This window comes from Myotis nattereri, assembly GCF_964212035.1.
Source record: "Myotis nattereri genome assembly, chromosome: 1".
NCBI classification, from domain to species: domain Eukaryota; kingdom Metazoa; phylum Chordata; class Mammalia; order Chiroptera; family Vespertilionidae; genus Myotis; species Myotis nattereri.
In genome coordinates, this window is record NC_138075.1 from 146,807,939 (window position 1) to 146,827,765 (window position 19,827).

General features: G+C 42.3%; 1 protein-coding gene across 2 annotated transcripts; it reads right to left on the reverse strand.

The window, feature by feature from the left end:
• Positions 1-234: 234 nt before the first annotated feature.
• On the reverse strand, positions 235-19,327 carry ETNPPL (ethanolamine-phosphate phospho-lyase). 2 transcript variants are annotated; one of them, XM_081103083.1, is made up of 13 exons: positions 19,146-19,327; positions 16,235-16,353; positions 15,809-15,968; positions 12,340-12,414; positions 8,951-9,041; positions 7,967-8,083; positions 6,700-6,782; positions 5,611-5,836; positions 4,571-4,725; positions 3,856-3,945; positions 3,519-3,649; positions 2,238-2,308; positions 235-792 (listed from the first exon to the last, which is right to left on the reverse strand). In XM_081103083.1, exons 1-13 carry the CDS (start codon positions 19,199-19,201, stop codon positions 664-666), a joined length of 1,503 nt encoding a protein of 500 aa, XP_080959209.1. In that variant the 5' UTR covers positions 19,202-19,327; the 3' UTR covers positions 235-663. The 2 variants fall into 2 exon arrangements, with proteins under 2 accessions (XP_080959209.1, XP_080959210.1); XM_081103084.1 differs by lacking the exon at positions 19,146-19,327 and adding an exon at positions 16,505-16,629.
• Between the last annotated feature and the right edge of the window lie 500 nt (positions 19,328-19,827).

Sequence of the window (19,827 nt, forward strand, 5' to 3'; positions counted from 1 at the left end):
GTGCCTCCTGAGAGCGTTACTGCCGTGCTCCTTGTGCCCTGACCCCCCTGACCCGAGTCCTCAGGAGCATGATTCACTGAATCCCAGTTCCCCGCCGGAGGTCTGGATTATTCATTCACTTTTTAACATTTGCTGTATGTTATTTCCCCCCAAATGACTGAGTTTACCACCCCAACTCTTAATATTCTTTGCAAAAGAAGAATAAACACTTTGCTAGCAAAAATTGTTTTGTTTACATCATCTTTTATTTAATTATAGTCCATAAATATATACCAAAGGAATCATTATAGAATTCATATTTTAAGGCACGAAGTCTCCAAAGTTAAGGAACCTATTGTACGTTGCTCTCTCATTTCAAACATTAAACCATCAGAAGTAAAACTGCCAATATAACATTCAACTTAAACCTTAAATTTAGTGGAATAAATTAAGTATATTCAGGAGGTTCAAGTAAGAAATCAACAGGCCAGAGGCTGAACTAATAATCTTGACATGGTTTGATCATCATTTGGTTTATTCTCTCTACTCATTTACCTTTTTTTATTGGCCAATCTATATGGAATGCAAAATTTACTTTTCGAGAGTATAGAGAGCTGTTAAGAAGACACTTCCATTCGCTCTCCGTAACTCAGGACGTTTATCTTGCTTTGAAACACAAATCTTTCATGTCTTGAGCCTCTTGCTGAGCAGTGACTGCTTCTCTGCGCACAACCCATTTCTCTTCTGGCTGGGATTTTCTTTCTGCTCCGGGGCCCCTTCACTGAGCAATTCGACGTGGGATTCCTTAGGCTTCTGCAAGACAGGCGTGCAACGTGCAGTGGCACCCACCTTCACCCAGCCGGCCTCCCAAAGGCTGACCCACAGGCCGACAGGCAAACACAACCCACCGGCTTCTGCAAGACAGGCGTGCAAAGTGCAGTGGCACCCACCTCCAACCAGCCCAGCCTCCCAAAGGCTGACCCACAGGCCGACAGGCAAACACAACCCGCAGAACACAACACAACACAACACAACACAACACAACAAACACATCACAACACAACACAACACATCACAACACATCACAACACATCACAACACAACACAACACATCACATCACAACACAACACAACACAACACATCACAACACAACACAACACAACAACACAACACAACACAACACAACAACACAACACAACACAACACAACACAACAAACACATCACAACACATAGCATAACACGGGTTGTTCCTCCCTCCCCCTGGTAAGTATCTTCCATAGACATTTGAAATGGGATGTCAACATAAAATCTGGGATTCCAAGCCAACATTTCAGAAACGTGTGTGAACTTTGCTAGCTCCAAAGTAGGATGTCCCCTGGTGAACACCTTACGGAAGCCCCTTTTCAATGCTTGCTGAGCACTTACACCTGCGCTCTGTCCTAGGCAGATTAGCTACTCTCAAACCCCAGGTAATCATTGATTTCCAGAGTTAGTTTGTGCTGTACTGAGAGGCAGAAGCAGATCTTATTAGCAAATCATTTGCTCTCACTCAAACGGCCTAATGCTTTTCACTGAGGAAAAGGACTTTGCTGACCACTGGATGTGCAGGCGGGCTCAAGGCACTGATGGTTCTTTATTTATAAACAAATTATGCAACAAAGCCTCTCAGGGTTTTGGCCTTACTGTTTCCTGCCCCGGGGGAGCTCTTTCTCCCACCTGGCAGCTCAGGGAGGGAATGGAAAGGCCCCCCGCTGGAAGTGCATCCAAGGCAGAACCAGGCCACTGGCTGCCAGGCGGTTCCCAGGCTCCGGAGGCCATTCGAAGTTTCGACTTTAGCTCACTTCTGGACCAAACTCTGGCATGTTGGCGCCACGCTGCTGATGCTTCTGCTGCTTTTACAGAGTGGTGTGTGGGAATCTGAGGCAGCGTCAGGCGGTCTTCAGAGCAAACAAGAAGGCGTTTAGGATGAGAAATCATCTCTATAAAATCTGAAGGCCCTCTTTATGCCCCTGAGAGGTTTCGGTGCTTGTTATGGGAATGATCCTAGCAGGATGGTTCTGTGGTTTATTCCTTTCAAGGGGCCTAACACACACTTGAAATTCGGTTGTGTACTCAAAACTGCAATAAGCCCACCCTAGCAAAGGTGGGTTTTGTTCTATAGGTCATTGTACAATTTTTAAAAAAATTGCATCCCTTTTTCATAAATTCCTAAAGTTTTCCACTTTCCCCCTAAAAAATAAAGTAGCTGATTCTTACCTTTGTTCTGCCTGGTGTATTCTCAGAGATCGTCACACCCTCAGAGTTGGTTCCAATGGCTTCTTCTAAAACTACGTTAAGGAGGGCACAGTGGAGGAGACAGAACATAAAAAATCTCAAAAACCCTTTTTGGCATCTATAGGAATACTCTTAAGAATAGAGAGATAAGTTGTTAAAAGACTGTGTCACTAAGCAAATGGCTGCTTTTAAGCTTCTGTAGTGTTTCATCAGCATCATTTACAAGTGGCATGTGAGCCTGTGTTAGCTATGCCTCGGCCACTTTATTCAAAAGAAATTCTTCAGCTCATCATTGATAATGCTTCAGCTCCGAGATGAATGTTAAGTAACAGTGATGGGCTTGCCCCAACCTCTACTCTTCCTATTGCCTGGCCCTTCAAGGGACCAGTGGACAGCAGTTGTGTGAGGACAGCTTGCCAGGTTTGGGTGTCAGCTTACTCTTGGTCCAAAGGCAGTGACTTATTACAAAGAACGTGGGCTGACCCTCAAGCTGTCAGACATTATCTACCTGTCTGCTACATCGAGTCCTGGCTTCTCAGCCTTGTCTCACCCCTGAACGACTGAGAAGGGAGCAGAGAAGTTGAATCTTAAAAATACAACTAAAGCAACAAAAACGCTAACATTCGACAGGGCTTTATGTTTTCCAACACGGCTTCATATTGTTGGCTTACTTTCTAATCTCAATTTATGCTCATGAGAGAAAAATAAATTAACCTAATTCTATAATATAGGTAAACAAAAGATAAATTCCTATGATAGGCTATAATTATAAATGACAAACAAAAGTCCTCAAAAATTATATTGCAATAAGTGAAATATACAAAATCAAGTGATTCAGCATAGAACAAATACTTGTTAACCTGTAGTTTATAATTTGTGTTAATACTGTTTTACATATTTTCACAGTGCAATGTTGACATAGTATACACTGCAGCATTTGCGGTGCATGGCACAATGTAGACATGCAATTTTTTTTTTAAAAAAAGGGAAAATAAATGATAAAAATTAAACTGCACTGTTGCAGTAAAAGCTTAGGTTTGGAGTTGTGTGAGGGCAGACAGAAACTTTTCATTTAATGAAGAGCCCATGATGCAGTCATTTTTCAGCAATCTTTTCCTAGTTCTATAAATATGAAGTGAACATTCATTTCTGTCTCCTTCACTTGCTTCATGAATAACAAGCATGTATGACCAGGCCGGGGTTAGGGGAGGAGAGCATGACGTGTAGGGGGGAAGGAAGAATCTTAAAAATCTGGGAACACACCTGTTAGAATCCCATCGAGTTGGTCCACCAGAAACTTGGCGTCTTCTTCAGAGAAGCACATCGGTGGCTTTATTTTAAGCACATTTCTATGAGGCCCATCGGCGCTGAGCAGCACTCGCTTTTCTTTCATCCTAAGTGGGATGCAGGAAACACGTGTGAGTGCACGCAGATGATGGTAAGATTCTTTAAGAATAATATTCTGCACGCGAGAAGCCCACACTTATAAGTTGTATGTCTTAAACTTTCCTTTTTTGGAGGGGTGGGAGGAAGTGAAAGAAGCTTTCAAGAGGGTGGGCACCCCAGAACCCAGACACCAAACAGCTGGGAGTGCATTTACTTGTAGATAACGTGCTGCGCTTCGGCTGTGGCGGGGGTCCTTCGCTGATGGTCCTTCACTAAGTCGATTCCGATGAAAAGGCCAACACCCCTGAGGGAGGTGAAGAAAGAAAACTTGACACACACTCTACCAAAGCCTAAGGTGTCGCAACAAGTTAACACGGTCCCCGCACTTCAGTTGACTGTGACTCCCTTTAAGGGTCATTGCAATTGATTCTGACTAATCCAAGACACCAACCCAGTGTCCACGCCTCCTCTCACTTTCTGAAACAAGTTAGTTTTTGTCACCCAGTGCCACCCCTCTCTCACTTATTTGTAAAAGGCTTAAAAACAACCTCTTCAGATCATTTAGTTTCTCAGGACATTAATGATGATGCATGTTTATATCTATGTATGCAAAATCCCAAGTTTTCCCAGGTAGCATTTAAAATAGTTTTGAATAGATCACTTAAAGTTACTTTAAGTTCCTTCTTTTCATTTTTTCAGTGCTGAAATTACCCCAACTTGATCTTTAAAGAGATATAAAAGACATATGCCCAAAAGTTAGCAGGAACAATGATATCTGGGTTCTAGATTAAGAATGAGCTTTGTGTTTTCTGTTTTCAGGGTTTTCTAGATTTAATTTTATGTAATTTATTTTAAATTTTATAAGATAGACATAAGCTATTTCATTTGGAAAAGTGAATAACTACATAACAGCGCCATGATAAACACACCTGACATCCCCTATCAAAGTGTGCTTAGCCTTCTGTTTCTTCAGTAACTCAGTAAGATAACCCCCTACTCTTGTGGCATTTCCTTGAAGGTCTTCATTTTCAATTACATCCAGGACAGCCAAAGCAACAGCAGAAGATACTGGATTTCCTCCATACTTCATTCAGAAAAAAAGATAAATGAGAAAACGTAATAGTTAAATTAGCGGTCTTACTTCATCCATGAGAAACGTGTCTCATACATAAGCAAGTAACGATATAATTTCAATAACATTCTCTTGTGATTTCATTTCATAAATTTAGAACGTAGCATGATTCTATTCATTCAGGATTAAAGGGAAATTCATTCCAAATTATATTTTCCATGCTGCAGAAAGGCTATCAGGAAATGTGTTGATTCAACCAAACAAAAAATAGACAATGTGTTGGGAATTAAGGATTTCAGAGTGTGGTTCAGTGAGGGGGATATGGATTTCTGCCCTTGAATAGTTGTGTGACAACAGCTAAGCAATGACATTTTCTCCAAATAATTTATGTCATTAGATTTGAATCTTACCTTTAGCTATGTCAAATCTATCACCCATAAGATATAAACTATAGTACTTTTTCCAAGCTTAAGCTTATTACTTTTGGGGGTAAAACCAAGGAAATAAGATTTCCCAGATAAAAATTTAGCATCTCCTACAAGAGCCATATAACATCTATAGTACTCAATTATCTAAACAGATGTTTTGGAACTTAAAATATGATACAAAACAAAGAAATAATATCCTCTGCTAGTGAAATATCATAACCTCTTGAGTATAGCAGGACAGCCATCTATTAATGGAATAATTAATAATAACATTTGAGGAAGGGAAAGATTCAGAAGGAAAAATGCAAGCATTATGTCAGATAGAATGAAACCGGGTTAGATCAAAGTTTAGCTAGGGTTCCGGGTGGTTAGCTGGCAATACTGAGCGTTATTTTCACTATCTAGGCAAGAAGTGTAAGAACAGGCATTATTTAACCTCTCAGCATTAAAGCCAGGCACCAGGATGTACCGTGTTGAAATACTCCATTCCCGAGCTGCAGAAGGCTTCCGCGATTTCTTTGGTTGTGACCACGCATGCTACCGGGTGGCCGTTGCCCATGGGTTTCCCCATTGTGACGATGTCTGGGACAAAGTCCTCGCCATGCATTTGGAAACTCCAGAAATGCTTCCCAACGCGTCCAAAGCCCACCTGAACTTCATCGGCTATAAACACCCCCCCTGCTGCGCGTACATATCTGAAAAGCAAAAGGACAGTCTAATGCCCTCAGGTCGCCGCGAGTCCCCACCCCCGCCCACAAAGGTGCAGATTATTGAGCACTTACAAAAAATGTTGCTAATCGGACGCCTGGAATCGTTGTTAAAAATATTTCAGTGCTCAGAACCCCGAGTGACACCTATGTTGTCACTAGCTTTGAAATATAACCACATAATCCCCAGATTATATCTATTCTATATTTAGATTGGGGTTTGTGGTCAAGTAAACTCTACCATAGTTTTGCTTTTTTTTTTTTTTTTTTTTTAAATCCTCACCTGAGGCTATTTCCCTGTTGTTTTTTAGAGAAAAGGGAGAGGGAAAGACAGAGAAATATCCGTGTGAGAGAAGCACATGGATTGGTTGCCTCCTCCCACCAGGGCCTCGGCGGGGGCGGAGCCTGCAACCGAGGTACCTGCCCTTGACTGGGATCAACCTGGGACCCACTCCAGGCCCATGGTCTATCCACTGAGCCAAACAGGCTAGATTACGGCAGTATTTTAAGTGAGAAAATTAACAAGTGAACAAGTAGTCATGTTTAGCAGGATTAATCTTCAGTTTTTTGCTAACTGTTAAGGCTTAGGCACGGGCCAATCAGAAAGACGGTCAGGCAAAGGGCTGAGGCAGAGTCCTGGAGGCCCCCTGCCGAACACCCATGTGTAAGCTCTTTATTTGCTGGATCTTGGGAATTTGAAGGAATCCAGGAGTCCTGGGGTGGCAGGCACTCCGAAGTGGCTATTGACTAGCTGGTTTGAAAGTACTTCAATATTTTCACAACCAGTATGGCCCCATAGAGTTGTCATGGTGCCCTCAGTGTGACCAAGAATGCCCATGTCAAGTACATACTCTGCCACTTTCTGGAAGTAGCCTGTTGGAGGGATTACTTGTCCGCCACAACTCTGCATGGATTCAGCAATAAAGGCAGCAATCTACAAAAGAGAAGATGGGGTCAAAGTTCATTAGGTCCTCCTCATACCACCTGAAAAAGAGGACTTCTTATTGAGCAGGTTTTTTAAAAAAAGGCTGGGAATGGATCTGTGGCAAGTGGCAAATAGGCCATTTAATTAAAAGGAAAAGATGTCTATGATGAAAAAGCAAGTGATCTGAAGCTTTTGTTTCTGAAATCCTAGGGTATCAATGAAACTACCAGGAGAAATGGAGGAGAGGGAGTTTTCCATTTCTTTATAATGAATTTAAACACTGTTTTCATTAGGATCAATTGAATAAGACTGATGCTCTTTGCTCAGTCTTGATACGAATCTCTTAAAAATGACCCAGGTTCTAACTACATTACTGTGGTGCCTATTCCTCAGCCTGGTGAGATGGGACTGCCTGAGGCTGGAATTTGCACCTAATGAAATGGGAGGATGACGAGGCCACACACAAGTTACTGTGTTATATTTCTAGTCCTTGTCCTGAACAGGCTTAACTCAACAGACTTAGGCAAGTCACAACAGGAACTACAGACAAAGTGTTCTAGAGGCTAAGAAAGGAGTAGAAAATAGATAACACTGAACTAAGAAGAGAAAGCATAGAACTATTGAGATATCAAGTCGAGAGAACCAAGGTAGGGTGAAGACTCAGAAAACAGAAAGTCTTTTTCTTGTGGTTCTGTCTGAGAAGCCAGGCCCAGATTGGAAGAATCTTTTTCTGCCGTGACTGACCCAAGCTCCGTGCCTTTGAGAAAGTTGAATCAGTTCAAGGGAAGCACCAAGGTTCCCTTGTGGGTCTGACGCTCCAGGGACGCCCTGCCTGTCCCACCCTGTCACCGTGTGCTAGCCCTCCTGCTGCTCTGCACTGGGGTAATCTGTCCCCGGCCCATCGCCTGCCTTCATCCCCCCTTCCCTGCCCCTTTGGACCACAGCCTGCCTCCCCCTACGAAAGTCAGAGCTAGGCCATCAGCTTTGGGACAGGCACGGTGATTGCATTTCCAGGATAAATAAAAATAGTCTGAGAGGTCTGACTATAATAATTCACTTTTTGAAATATGTAACCAGAGAAGGACAGACAGGGAATTGAGATCTAATTCTTTTCTATCTCTCCAATGTATCACAATGACTTAAATCCATTTTTATAAAGACGTTAACATGGTTCCAAAGCTGTAAATACACACCTTCCTTCCATTCTTATGAGCTTCTTCAATGATTTTCTTCACTTCATCTGCATAAGCACTGGTTGGGTCTGCATGGTCTTCTCTATATTTTCCTCGGTAAGTATCTGGAATTGGTGCCTGAAAACATCAGATGATAGAGTTTCTATTGATTTGGCTCTTGCACAAAATGAGCTTGTAAAATTTGGCATTTCCCCACAAAAGCATATTGGGAAGGTGACCATGTGGATTTAAGTGACTCTAGGTTTGTTTGTTCTTTCCCCACAGCATTTCTGAATTCGGTGAGTAATGAAATCTTTTCATTGTGAACGGGAGCTTGGATTTGCTCCTAGACCTTTATAAATTATGACTGCACACCTAATCACATAGGGACAAAATTCAAATCAACAGTGTGATTATGTTATTGGAAAATTTCAATGAGTGGGAACTGTATTAACTATTTTAGATAGAAAATAAACTAACATTTACCAATTATATAGCAAACTGAAATCATTCAGAAAACTCAAGTGTCTTAACACTGCTTCAAGATCTTAAAATTTTGAAAGAAGGTATTGATGGTTCTCTTGAGAAAGTCTACTGATCCTTAATTAAACCAAATGAAATTTACTGTTTGTTGAAACAAGCCAATTTAATTGGTTTATTTTACTTAATAAATCTAGGTAATAATGTAGCATAGAGCAATTTAATTTTGAGACAGTCATACACACTTAATTGAACTTTGAATTTCAAGGTGACATCAGTGATAGAAAAACTAATTAAAGACCAAAGGGCAAGAAAAATAAACCGGTAGCTGTGAATAACAGCTATCACTACCACCATACTAATTTGCCCATTGTGGTACTCATCTATAGATTTTAAGCCACATCCTCTCATTAACTGCTTTAGATCTTAGTTTCCTTTTCATTTCAATGAAAGGGGTGGACTGGATTATCACTAGGCACTCTCCCAGTAACTAATATTCTCATTCTTGGATTCTAAAATACTTACCACATGCACAAATTCTTTCTTGACATCTTTGCCCTTTCTAAATTTATACGGACTGATCTCAATTAAAGATGTTAGGTGACCATGGTAAGCACTGAAAAGAAAAAAAAAAAACCAGTAAACTAAATTGCTCAAAGAAGACTGTTTATCTAGCATATGAAGAATAATATTACATCTCATCCAGGGAGCATCTCAATATGGGTGTCAGATTTAACAGTATGGGATCTAATTTTTCATGGCTAGACTGGCCATTTAATTTGTCCAATTCTTTTTATTCATGTAATAAAATACATGGAAAGCCAAATATGTAGCCTCATAAAAAAATTCTTTTTAGCCAGAAAAGAACTCAATATTTTAAAATGGTATCTGTTAACTTAGATAGTCCATATGCGAAAATATTATTTTCTATAGCTTCATGAACAACTTCTTAAATGTATTTGATAGTTACATTTCAGTAAATTTAAAAAGGAACACTATATCATGTAATGGGCTATGTTTCTGTTTGGGATGATTTCCAAAGGATGTCCAGTTGCATATATCAGGCAAATACAAGTTGATAAGGAACAGAAGGACTAAGATTGAGAGGTGATCGAGTGGCTACGAAATTCCTTTCTTTCACTTAAAATACAGGTGGCTCTGATATTCTCTTTGCTGTTTCTTGCCCAGAGATATAATTGAGAGATCTGCAAAAGAAATTATAAAAGGCCCATGAAAAGATAAAGCAAAGAGGGAGCGCTTTCTTTACCATAGTTTAAACCCCGCTACAGAGCCGTGGTAATACAATTAGCATGGCCTTGGAAAAACACCAGGGGGACGACTAGGCCAGAAGGGGACCTCGGAGATACATCCGCACAGACATGGTCACACTGGGACTCCAGGAGGATTCAATATGAGGAGTAATTATTAAAACAAAAAAGACTATCTTTGTGACCTGGGAGTTGAGAAAGAGATATTAATAAAACTAAGAAAACACAAAGCACAAGATGAAAATTTTATCTATTTGATCAAAATTAAAGATTTCTGTGGAAGAATTCCAATGACAAAGTTGAAAGACATATGATAGATAGGAAAAAACATATCTGAAATGTCTCAAACTAATGTCTCAGATTAATTCCCAATATTAATTTTGCCATATATTAAGAACACTTGGGGAATTTTAAAACAATACTGTTTTCTAGAATCTGCCTCTAGAGATTCTCTATCATCGGTCCAGCATGGAGCCTGACATTGGTATTAAAAAAAGAAAATCCCCAGGTAATTTTAAAACACAGTCAAGATTTAGATCCTCTGATCTAACATATAAGCAACTGCATACCAACATGAAAAGGGTGGAATCCCAATTAAAAAAAAATGGGCAAAGAATATGAACAGTAATTTTCAGAAGAGAATTCACAAAGGCATAAATATATAAAGAGACACACAAACTCATAATTAGAAAATTGCAAATTGTTTTAAACTTCGGAGTCATTATATACCTATTAAACAGGCAAACATCAGAAAAAAAAATTAGAAAGCAGAATAGGTTTTGTTGAAGATATGGAAAAATGGAAAATTTCATGCATTGTGTAGTGTTGCAACCATTTTTGGAGGTGGATCTGGCAGTATTTAGTAAATCAGCAATGTGTATAGTACCCCTATGGTCTAGCAATCCGGTTTCTGCGCATTTATTCCTAAGAAATTCTTGGAAAGGTCCGTAGGGCACATGACAAGGATGCCCACTGCAGCGCTGTTTGCGGTAGCTGGGGGTAAAGGGCATTCACAGTGTCCATTTCTGGGGGGAACAGTGTGCAACAGTTCTAGCTGCGCTGTCCCCTATGACAGCCACACCCACATGCAGCTATTGAGCACTTGGAATGCTGCTAGTCTGAACTGAGATGTGCTGTAAGTGTAAAACACACATTGGATTTTAAAGACAATACCAAGAGAGAGCGAGAGAGAGAATGCTCAATGTCTTTCACCTGTTGAAATGATATGTTGGGTATAATGGCTAATAGAAAATTGTAAATTCCCTATGTGGCTCAAATTATATTTCTATCGGACAGCACTGAATTCGAATAGAGGTACGGCCATCAACATGGAATCTTGAAAGAGTGCTGATGGAAAAGAGTCAGAATCAGAAAGAGATCTATAGCAGTGTTTGCAAAAGTAAAACAGAAGCACATAAAATAATATACATTTTACAAAAATAAAAGATATACATTAGATGTATGAGAATAGTTGTCTATAAGTGGGAAAGAATGGGAATAAAATAGAACAAAAAAATCAACTGTAGTAGCCACCCTGCCCCCAAGATGCCTCAGAACCGAAGAATATGTTACATGGCAAAGGGGACTTTGCAGATGTGGTTGAATTAAGGATCATGAGGGAGAGATAATCCTGGAGGGTCCAATGTAATCACAAGTCTTTGTAAGTGAAAGGAGCCAGGGGGGTGGTGATCAGAAACATGGGAGGTGATGTGGGGATGCAAGCAGAGGCTGCTGTAACGCATAGGCTGGCTCTGAAGATGAAGGAAGGGACCATGAGCCGAGGAATGCAGGCAGCCCTAGAAGCTGCACAAAGCAAGGAATGGATTCTCCCCTACAGCCTCCAGAGGAAGCCAGCCCTGCTGACACCTTGATTTTCACCCTGTGGGAACCATCTGGACTCTGTCTTACAGAGCTATAAGAGAATATATTTGTGTTACTTAAGCCACTAAGTTAGTGGTCATCTGTTACAGCAACAATAGAAAACCAATACACCAACCAACACATAGAATGGGAGAGGCCTACAGAGGGCAAGAAATAAGGTGCATGTGCAATTCAACCCTCTGTGTCGAAGTGGGGGATGGAGAGGTAGGAAACAATTTAAAAGAAGAAAAAAATCTCCTTAGTAAAGGTTGAAGCTGTTGGATTGCTTGTTTAAAATGTAATACATTTACATTTGGGAGGTAAAATTAAATAGTGATCATTAAAAGTCATTAACTTCTACTTGGCTCCTTGTTTTCTTTAAAATTTGCTCTAAATGATTATCTTTTAAATTAATTACAGTGCATAATCACAACAGTGAAGTGAATGCTTGGACTTTTAAGAAACTAATTGTATTTTTATTTTGAAAAAGATTTGTGCATGAAATGGCCCAATAAATAGTTAATGTGTGAAAAGTAAGCCCAGATTCATGCAAGCCCATGAGACCATAAGCACAACACCCAATAGAGCCTCCAGTTTGTAGGTACTTAGAAGGAAATAAGTCTCCTGCAGGCCTGAACTGGGCTTGATACCCTAATACAAGTAAAAACCACTGTGCCACACACCCAGCCTCCTCTACATGTGTTTATGGTATTAGTATGGGCAGGGTCAATACGGTTTTGTCTCTGAAGGAGCTTCTTGCTTAGAAATCTTGCGTCCAAGACTTACTGGTCAAGAGTGATCACATCTTGGTGGCCCCGGAACTGCCGAGCCAGGCGTAAGGCTAAGTCATTGGCCTCAGATCTATAAGACAACATAGAGGGAACAATGTCAAGTAAACTCTTTTTAAAAATATTTCAAAATTTGAATTAAAAAGTTGTAAGATTCTAATTGCAGTAGTTTTCCTTATCTGCGGGGCATGCGTTCCAAGACTCCCAGCAGATGTACGAAACCGTGGATAGTACCAAATCCCATATATACCATTTTCCTCCTATATACACATATCTATGAGAGTTTAATTTATAAGTTAGGCACAGTAAGAGATTAACAATAATAACTAACAAATAGAATAATTATAACAATATACTGTAATGAAAGTTCTGTGAATATGATCTCTCTCTCTCTACTGGAACTCACATTTTAACTCAAAGGAAGCACTTTTCAGCTTCTCTTTGCACATCCGAACTGTCAGCACCACTCTTTGTGCTTTGGGGACATTATTCAGTAAAATCAGTGCTCCTTGACACCGTGACAGCGCGGGGGATCGCTGAGGGGGCACTAAATGACTAAATGCATACACTGTGGATACACTGGAAAAAGGAATGAGTCACGTCCCAGGCAGGACAGAGCCAGATGGCACGAGATTTCATCATGTTAACTCAGAATGGCCCATATTTTCAGACCATGATTGGCCACGGGTAACTGAAACCAGAGAAAGAGAAATCTTGAATAAGGGGTGGGGAACATTGTATTCAGAAATGTATTAAGAAATAAGTTGAACTCCTCTCTTTCACCTTTGATCTTGCTCTTCCAACAATATCCTTCTAATACAAGTTCCTCAGGTGTCTTCAATAAAGACTGAGACACAGAAGAAGCAGTATAAATGAGGGATATGCTGCCCATTTCACAGGTTAGCGGAGTTCAGCCACATCAGTAGGTGATTAACTTTGAGGACATTCAGAAGCCTGATCTCTCTGGGAAGAATGGAAGTGTGGGGGCCCATTATTCTTGGCCACTAAAGTCTGTTGTACTGGCCCACTATTTAATTAATTTCTTATCTATAAGATGAAGATCATAATTTTTCAACCTGGTTCAGAGAGTCTAACTATACTACTCAGACACAGGGGAAGAATATAATCAATGTGCAGTGCTGTCTATGACAGACATCATGGTGTGTGCTTTGCTTGTATTTATTCTCATAATTATTCTAACAGGCTAGTATTGTCATCTCCTTTTTATAAATGAGGAAACAGCCTCAGAGAGCGTAAGTGACCAGAATGAGTTCTCACAGCTAATAAGAAGTAGAGTCAGGTTTCAGACTGAAGCCTGTTTAACTTCAAGATTATTCTGTGTACTATCCCAGGCTCTATTGCCTCCAGTCTTTGGGGAAAGCCTTCTTTTTCTTCTTTTTAAAAAAATATATTTTTTATTTATTTCAGAGAGAAAGGGAAAGGGAGAGAGAGAGAGAGAGAGAAACATCAATGACGATACTGGGGATCAAGCCCACAAACCAGGCATGTCCCCTTGACCAGAATCAAACTTGGGACCTTTCGGTCCACAGGCCAACACTCTATCCATTGAGCCAAACTGGCTAGGGTGGGAACAGCCTTCTTTGAGGACAGTGTTCTCTGGGGCTAATCCCTCCCTGACGGTATAGGATTCTTTGTCAGTAAAAGTCAATTATGATATTTAGTTTATTAAAAGCAAGAATGCTTTATAACAACCTATCTTAATTCCTTTTTATCCAGTTTTTTTAAATGTTTTATTGATTTGAGAGAGAGAGAGAGAGAGAGAGAGAGAGAGAGAGAGGAACAGACAGGGAGAGAGAGAGAGAGAGAGAGAGAGAGAGAGAGAGAGAGAGAGAGAGAAACATCAATGTGATAGAGAAACATCGATCAGTTGTCTCCTGCACGCGTCCAACTGGTGATTGAACCCAAAACCCGGGCATGCGCCCTGACCAGGAATCAAACTGGCAACCGGGCATGCGCCCTGACCAGGAATCAAACTGGCAACCTTTTGAAGCACAGGATGATGCTCAACTAACTGAGACACCCCGCTCAGGGTTAATTATCTTATTTATTTACAAAGAAAAAACAATGATCTTCTGGTTTAAAATTTGCTACTAAAATATCTCGTTGAGAAGAGAAAAATGAATTATGGAATCATATAACTAAACATGTACAGAATTTCTAATAGCTAATTTTAACACATATAAATCATTTAAAAATGTAAGTTTATGCTGAATATACAAGTTTCCTCCCAATATAACATTGCATTATGAGCTTTTCACATGTCATTAAGCATGTAATTTCAAAACATACTTTTTTGTGTGTGTTAATCCTCACCCAAGAATATTTTTTCCCCATTGATTTTTTTAGAGGGGAGAGGCAGAGAGAGAGAAACATCAATGTGAGAGAGACACATCAACTGGTTGCCTTGCATACTTGCCCCGATGGGGGCCAGGGATCCAGCCTGCAACCCAGTTACATGCCATTGACCAAAATCAAACCCAACACCCTTCAGTCTGTGGGCTGATGCTCTAACCACTGAACAACATTGGCTAGCTCAAAACACACTTTTAATGTATGCACAATATTCCAGAACAGATATGTAATAATTAGAATTTACAGAATTTGAAAGTTGGAATGTATCTATTCACCTTAATGTTTTCTTCCTTTCCATTGAGTTTGTGTTGTGAAAATATGTTCATGTGCCTAAGAAAACAAAGCAATCACAAATCTTACGAAAGCCCTGGCTAGGTAGCTCAGTTGGTGGGAGCACAGACCTGTACACCGAAAAGGTTGCAGGTGTGGTCCCTGGGTGGGTTGTGTAGGGAAAGCAACCGATCGATGTTTCTCTCTCACACTGATTTTTTTCCTCTCCCTCTCTCCCTTCCTCTCTCTCCAAAATCAGTAAACATATCATTGGGTGAGGATTTTAAAAAATCTTACAAAAGTAATATCTTGTTCAGTGGAGTTCTTTCTTTGATAAATTTCCTCATTCATGCTTTGAAAGGACTAAGCCCGTGGGTTCTTTAGCTACTTACTCTACTGCTGGAAGAGATGAGTGTCATTTGCCTAGTTAGGTTTTCTCACATGAGCACCAGACCTGAATAGATTTTGCAATGGGTGGCCTAAGTATCAACCCTTTTGGGATACTTAAACGGATGCCTTCCCATCTTTCACCAGGAAAGCCATGGCAATGAAAAGTTGAGTGGCATGCACATGAACCATCAGACTGTTGTTATGGGCTGTGCTCAGGAGCCTCGAACAGGATGCCTGGTGTCGTATGTACAACAGGCTCATGGAGGAAAACACAGGAACCAGACTGGTCAGGTCCCCAGTGTATGGTCATTCAGTAAACGGCAAGAATGTCGGCAAAGCCTGAAATATCTGTGCTCCACCACGAAAAGGGTTGTGCGAGAGAGAAAACAAAGAGATGGCTGGGAGTGGGATGGGTGGGAAGCCTAGAGACATACCCCGAGTTTGTGAAATAGCACACAGAGAGCTTCTCCGGCAGGGTCGCGCAGAGGCGCTGGGCGTACTCCACAATGTTGTCGTGGAGGAATCGAGAATTTGTATTTAGCAGTTCCATCTGCTTCATGGCAGCTTTGACCACTTCTGGGTGACAGTGTCCCACTAAAACGTAGGAGACAAAAGCCAAAGAAAGAAGTTACAGCACTAAATGCCTGGCAAGTGAGGGGGATTCTGAAGCAAGGAAACAAAGCAGAAGTCGAGCTCCTTTCTGTTCCACATTGTTGCTGCAACTTTTCTCTGCTGGGACTACGGGCCCCGTTCAGCAAAGGAACTGCAGCTTCTGGAATTCCTGGGGCAAATATTAATGGTGCCACGTCTGCCTTACTCCATGAAGGTACCCTCCAGACACAACCAGGCAGGGCAGTTACCATGGGCGACGTTGTTGATGCAGTCCAGGTACTGTTCTCCTTTCTCGTCAAACATGTACTGCCCCTGGGCTCGCACTATTTTGATGGGGTCCGCAGCAAAGAAGATTTTGCAGGACGGCCTAGAAATAATGAAAGGGAACATTCTGGTCTGCTAAGACTGCTCAGTGTTTTTCCTTCTCAATGAAGGTCATGATAAGTGGAAAATTACAATTACATCAAGAAAAGGGAAAACACAACCTGGGTGACATACTTTAAAAAAAAATTTCATACCAGCCTGGAACCTTTCATCTTCATCCCGCATTCACGACACTGCTCACATCTCTTATTGTTGTATTAAACTTGCCACGATTGGACAGTGCTATTTAAAGGCACACAGGTCAATTCCCATTGCTCTAGTTACATGAACCAATAACTAATTTTCCTTTGGGAAATTTTGTTCTACCAGGGAAAAAAACTCCACCAAACTTTTGTTTTGTTTTTTTTTAGGCTTGTTATGAGTCAGGAACTGGCAGATATTACAAATATTATCTCATTTAACCCTCCCAACAATGATATGAAATAGGGGTTATTATTGTTCTCATTTTTATAGGTGAGGAAATTGGGGCACAGAAAAATGAAGACATTTGATCAAGGCTACACAGCTAGTAAGAGAGAAAATCAGAATTTGAAAGTACGTAGACTGTCTTACGCCATAGCTCCAGTTAGTGCTTGCTTTCTCTCTCCCTCCTTCTAACCTAATTTATACGACAGATAAACAGCGCTAAAGGCTATTCTAACCCTTTAATCCACTCTTTTGAGCATAAAAAGTCACCAACATTTTTTGTTATTTGGGAATGTCTGCAGTATAAATGTTAGCAACAACATAGCAACAAGACCGGGTTTCTGACCTTGGTTCTATGGACCCTTAGAAATGAAAACTGAATATATTATTTTTATTTTGGTGATTTTGCATGCAAAAAAACCACCAAAACCCCCACACATTAAAGGTAGTCAACAGGCTATTTAAATACCTATATATTAAGTTGACAGGCATCTCTTTAGAAAGTATTTTCATTATTGCGAATAGGTCATCTGAAGTTTTAACACTGTATGTGATGTGAATTTCTTATCGGTTCATGCTCAGCTGTTAGTTTATGCTAAGAGTTAAAACCCAAAGAAAACCTTTGTTATGAGTGAGAGCTGGAAACTACAGACTTCACCTTCCCTTGTTATAATGTATTTCCACCTTGCCCTTCAGACTTCGGTAAAATTCTCCAGTCAGTTCATGGCTAAACACCTTCTTTCACAGAATTTGTTCTGCTCATGTCAGAAATCATTAGGTTTTCATTGGACCCTAACTATATAGGACCAAAAACTAACAGAATGGAGTGGTGATTGGGAAAAGGGAAAGGGGTGACCAGGGAAGGAGGAATCTATTTTGCTTGTACAGTGGGGCTAACCGGCCTTCGAAATCATTCAGAAACTCCCCGGGGTTGGTATCAGGGGCCTCGGTATGACGAACTGCCTAGCACAGTGGTTCTCAACCTTCCTAATGCCGCGACCCTTTAATACAGTTCCTCATGTTGTGGTGACCTCCAACCATAAAATTATTTTCGTTGCTACTTCATAACTGTAATTTTGCTACTGTTATGAATCGTAATGTAAATATCTGATATGCAGGATGTATTTTCATTGTTACAAATTGAACATAATTAAAGCATAGTGATTAATCACAAAAACAATATGTAATTATATATGTGTTTTCCGATGGTCTTAGGCGACCCCTGTGAAAGGGTCATTCGACCCCCAAAGGGGTCGCGACCCACAGGTTGAGAACCGCTGGCCTAGCACTTCTCGGAAGAAGGGGGGCCTGGTTCTGTTCTTCCTTGGGTCCCCCAGGCCTCTCTCCAGCCAGCCCGCTGCAGCGCTTGCTAATTACTTGTAATGATCGCAGACCCTTGATTTTACAGGACCCAGGGCTTCGAATAGCCGCAATCATCTGTCGTTTTTTCATGTACCTTAAAAGACAGTCACACAAACAAAAACAACAACAAAAGCAGACCACACTGATTTATATCATCGCTCGCTCGTGCGCAGCAGGATGTCACTCCTACTCTTCACAGAAGAGGAAACTTGACAGAGGTCACACAGGTAACAGGACACCCTGCTAGGATCGGAGCCCCGACCACGTTCACCGGTCTGTCGCCAAGTGGTGTGCAGCGCGGGCAGCACCAGCGCACTCGGGAGAGGACACCGCAGCTTTGAACTGAAGTGTCAGTAGCCACGCACCCTTAGCACGGCCGTTTCAGAGTTCTCTGCTGGCTGGGTTAACCCTCGACCTCTGAACCGAGCGCGCAGTAAGAGAAAGCTCACTTTACACAAGCTGTCAGAATTAGTTTTCATAGTCGTTGTCAGAATAAATATTTCTGAGTTCACAGTTTTGAAAACCTTTCGAGTTGAGTTGGTGGGAGTGGAGGAGAGGTGCGCTTCTTCCTCCCAGCGCCCGGGAGTCCCGGGAATGGTGTTCCAGGGCCATCGCCCCTCCCGGGGAACTCCTCCGGCGGCCCGCGCCCCGCGCCCCGCGCCCCGCGCCCCGCGCCCCGCGCCCCGCGCCCCGCGCCCCGCGCCGGGCTCCCAGGGCTGCAGAGCCCGGGCTGCGCGGGGAGGCGGGAGGCGCCCGGGCGGGAGGGGGCGCCCTGCGGGAGGGAGGCGCCCGGGCGGGAGGGGGCGCCCTGCGGGAGGGAGGCGCCCGGGCGGGAGGGGGCGCCCTGCGCAGGTGCGCGGGCGGCGGGCTCGCACGGGTCTAGCAGCCGCTTTAGCGGAGCTTGGGGCGCGCTCCTGGCTGCCCGCTCCCTGCCAGGCTCGGCTCTCCGTCCCAGCTCTCATGATTTCCCCCTCTCTGCGCCGTCCCTCGGGACCGGGGAGCCCTTACCCGATGTGCTTCCTCCTCAGCGCCAGGGTGTCCTGCTTGCTGTACAGCTCGCACATGGTGGCGGGCGGCCGGGCGCTCCCGGGGTTCTCCTCTCCTGTCTGCGCGCACTGCCTCACTGGCGGGTCTTTCCTCCCGTTCCCCCGCCTTGGGTGTCCTTGCCCTGGGCTTCGGAGGTCAATGATGGCATCAACTAGCTAGGGTCATCTCCTTTTAAATCTTGCCCTGCATTTACCCTTCCCCAAGCCCCACCCCCCTCCGCCTGGTGCCTGCTTGGCAAGTCACCGGGCGATCCACTCATTCGCCACCCATCTCCTCCCGCAGTCTAACTGGCTCCAGTTTCTGCCCTGTTGATTCTCACCTCCCCTCCCCATCCCTGCTTCTTCTTCGGACTCGCCTTTTATTTCCCTAACCTTGCCTTCGCCTTTCTTCCTCCTCTGCCTGTGAATTCCCCTCCTTCCTGCGTGTGTGTGTGTGTGTATGTGTGTGTGTGTGTGTGTGTGTGTATCTCATTATTTTCTCCCTTTTTCTTTCGTTTTTCTTTTTTTGTGGGGGAGAGAGAGAAACATTGATTTGTTGTTCCTGACCAGGGATCGAACCTTGACCTTGGCTTACCAGTAGGTCACTCTAACCAACTGAGCTACTAGGCCAGGCTCTCATTATTTTCTTGTAAATATTCAAAGAC

Coding starts and splice junctions, on each gene's coding strand:
- ETNPPL (XM_081103083.1), bottom strand. CDS start 19,201: ATGTGCGAGCTGTACAGCAAGCAGGACACCCTGGCGCTGAGGAGGAAG. Junction 15,969..16,234: donor CATCAACAACGTCGCCCATG/GTAACTGCCCTG, acceptor CCTACGTTTTAG/TGGGACACTGTCACCCAGAA. Junction 6,783..7,966: donor CTCATAAGAATGGAAGGAAG/GTGTGTATTTAC, acceptor TCTCTTTTGTAG/ATTGCTGCCTTTATTGCTGA.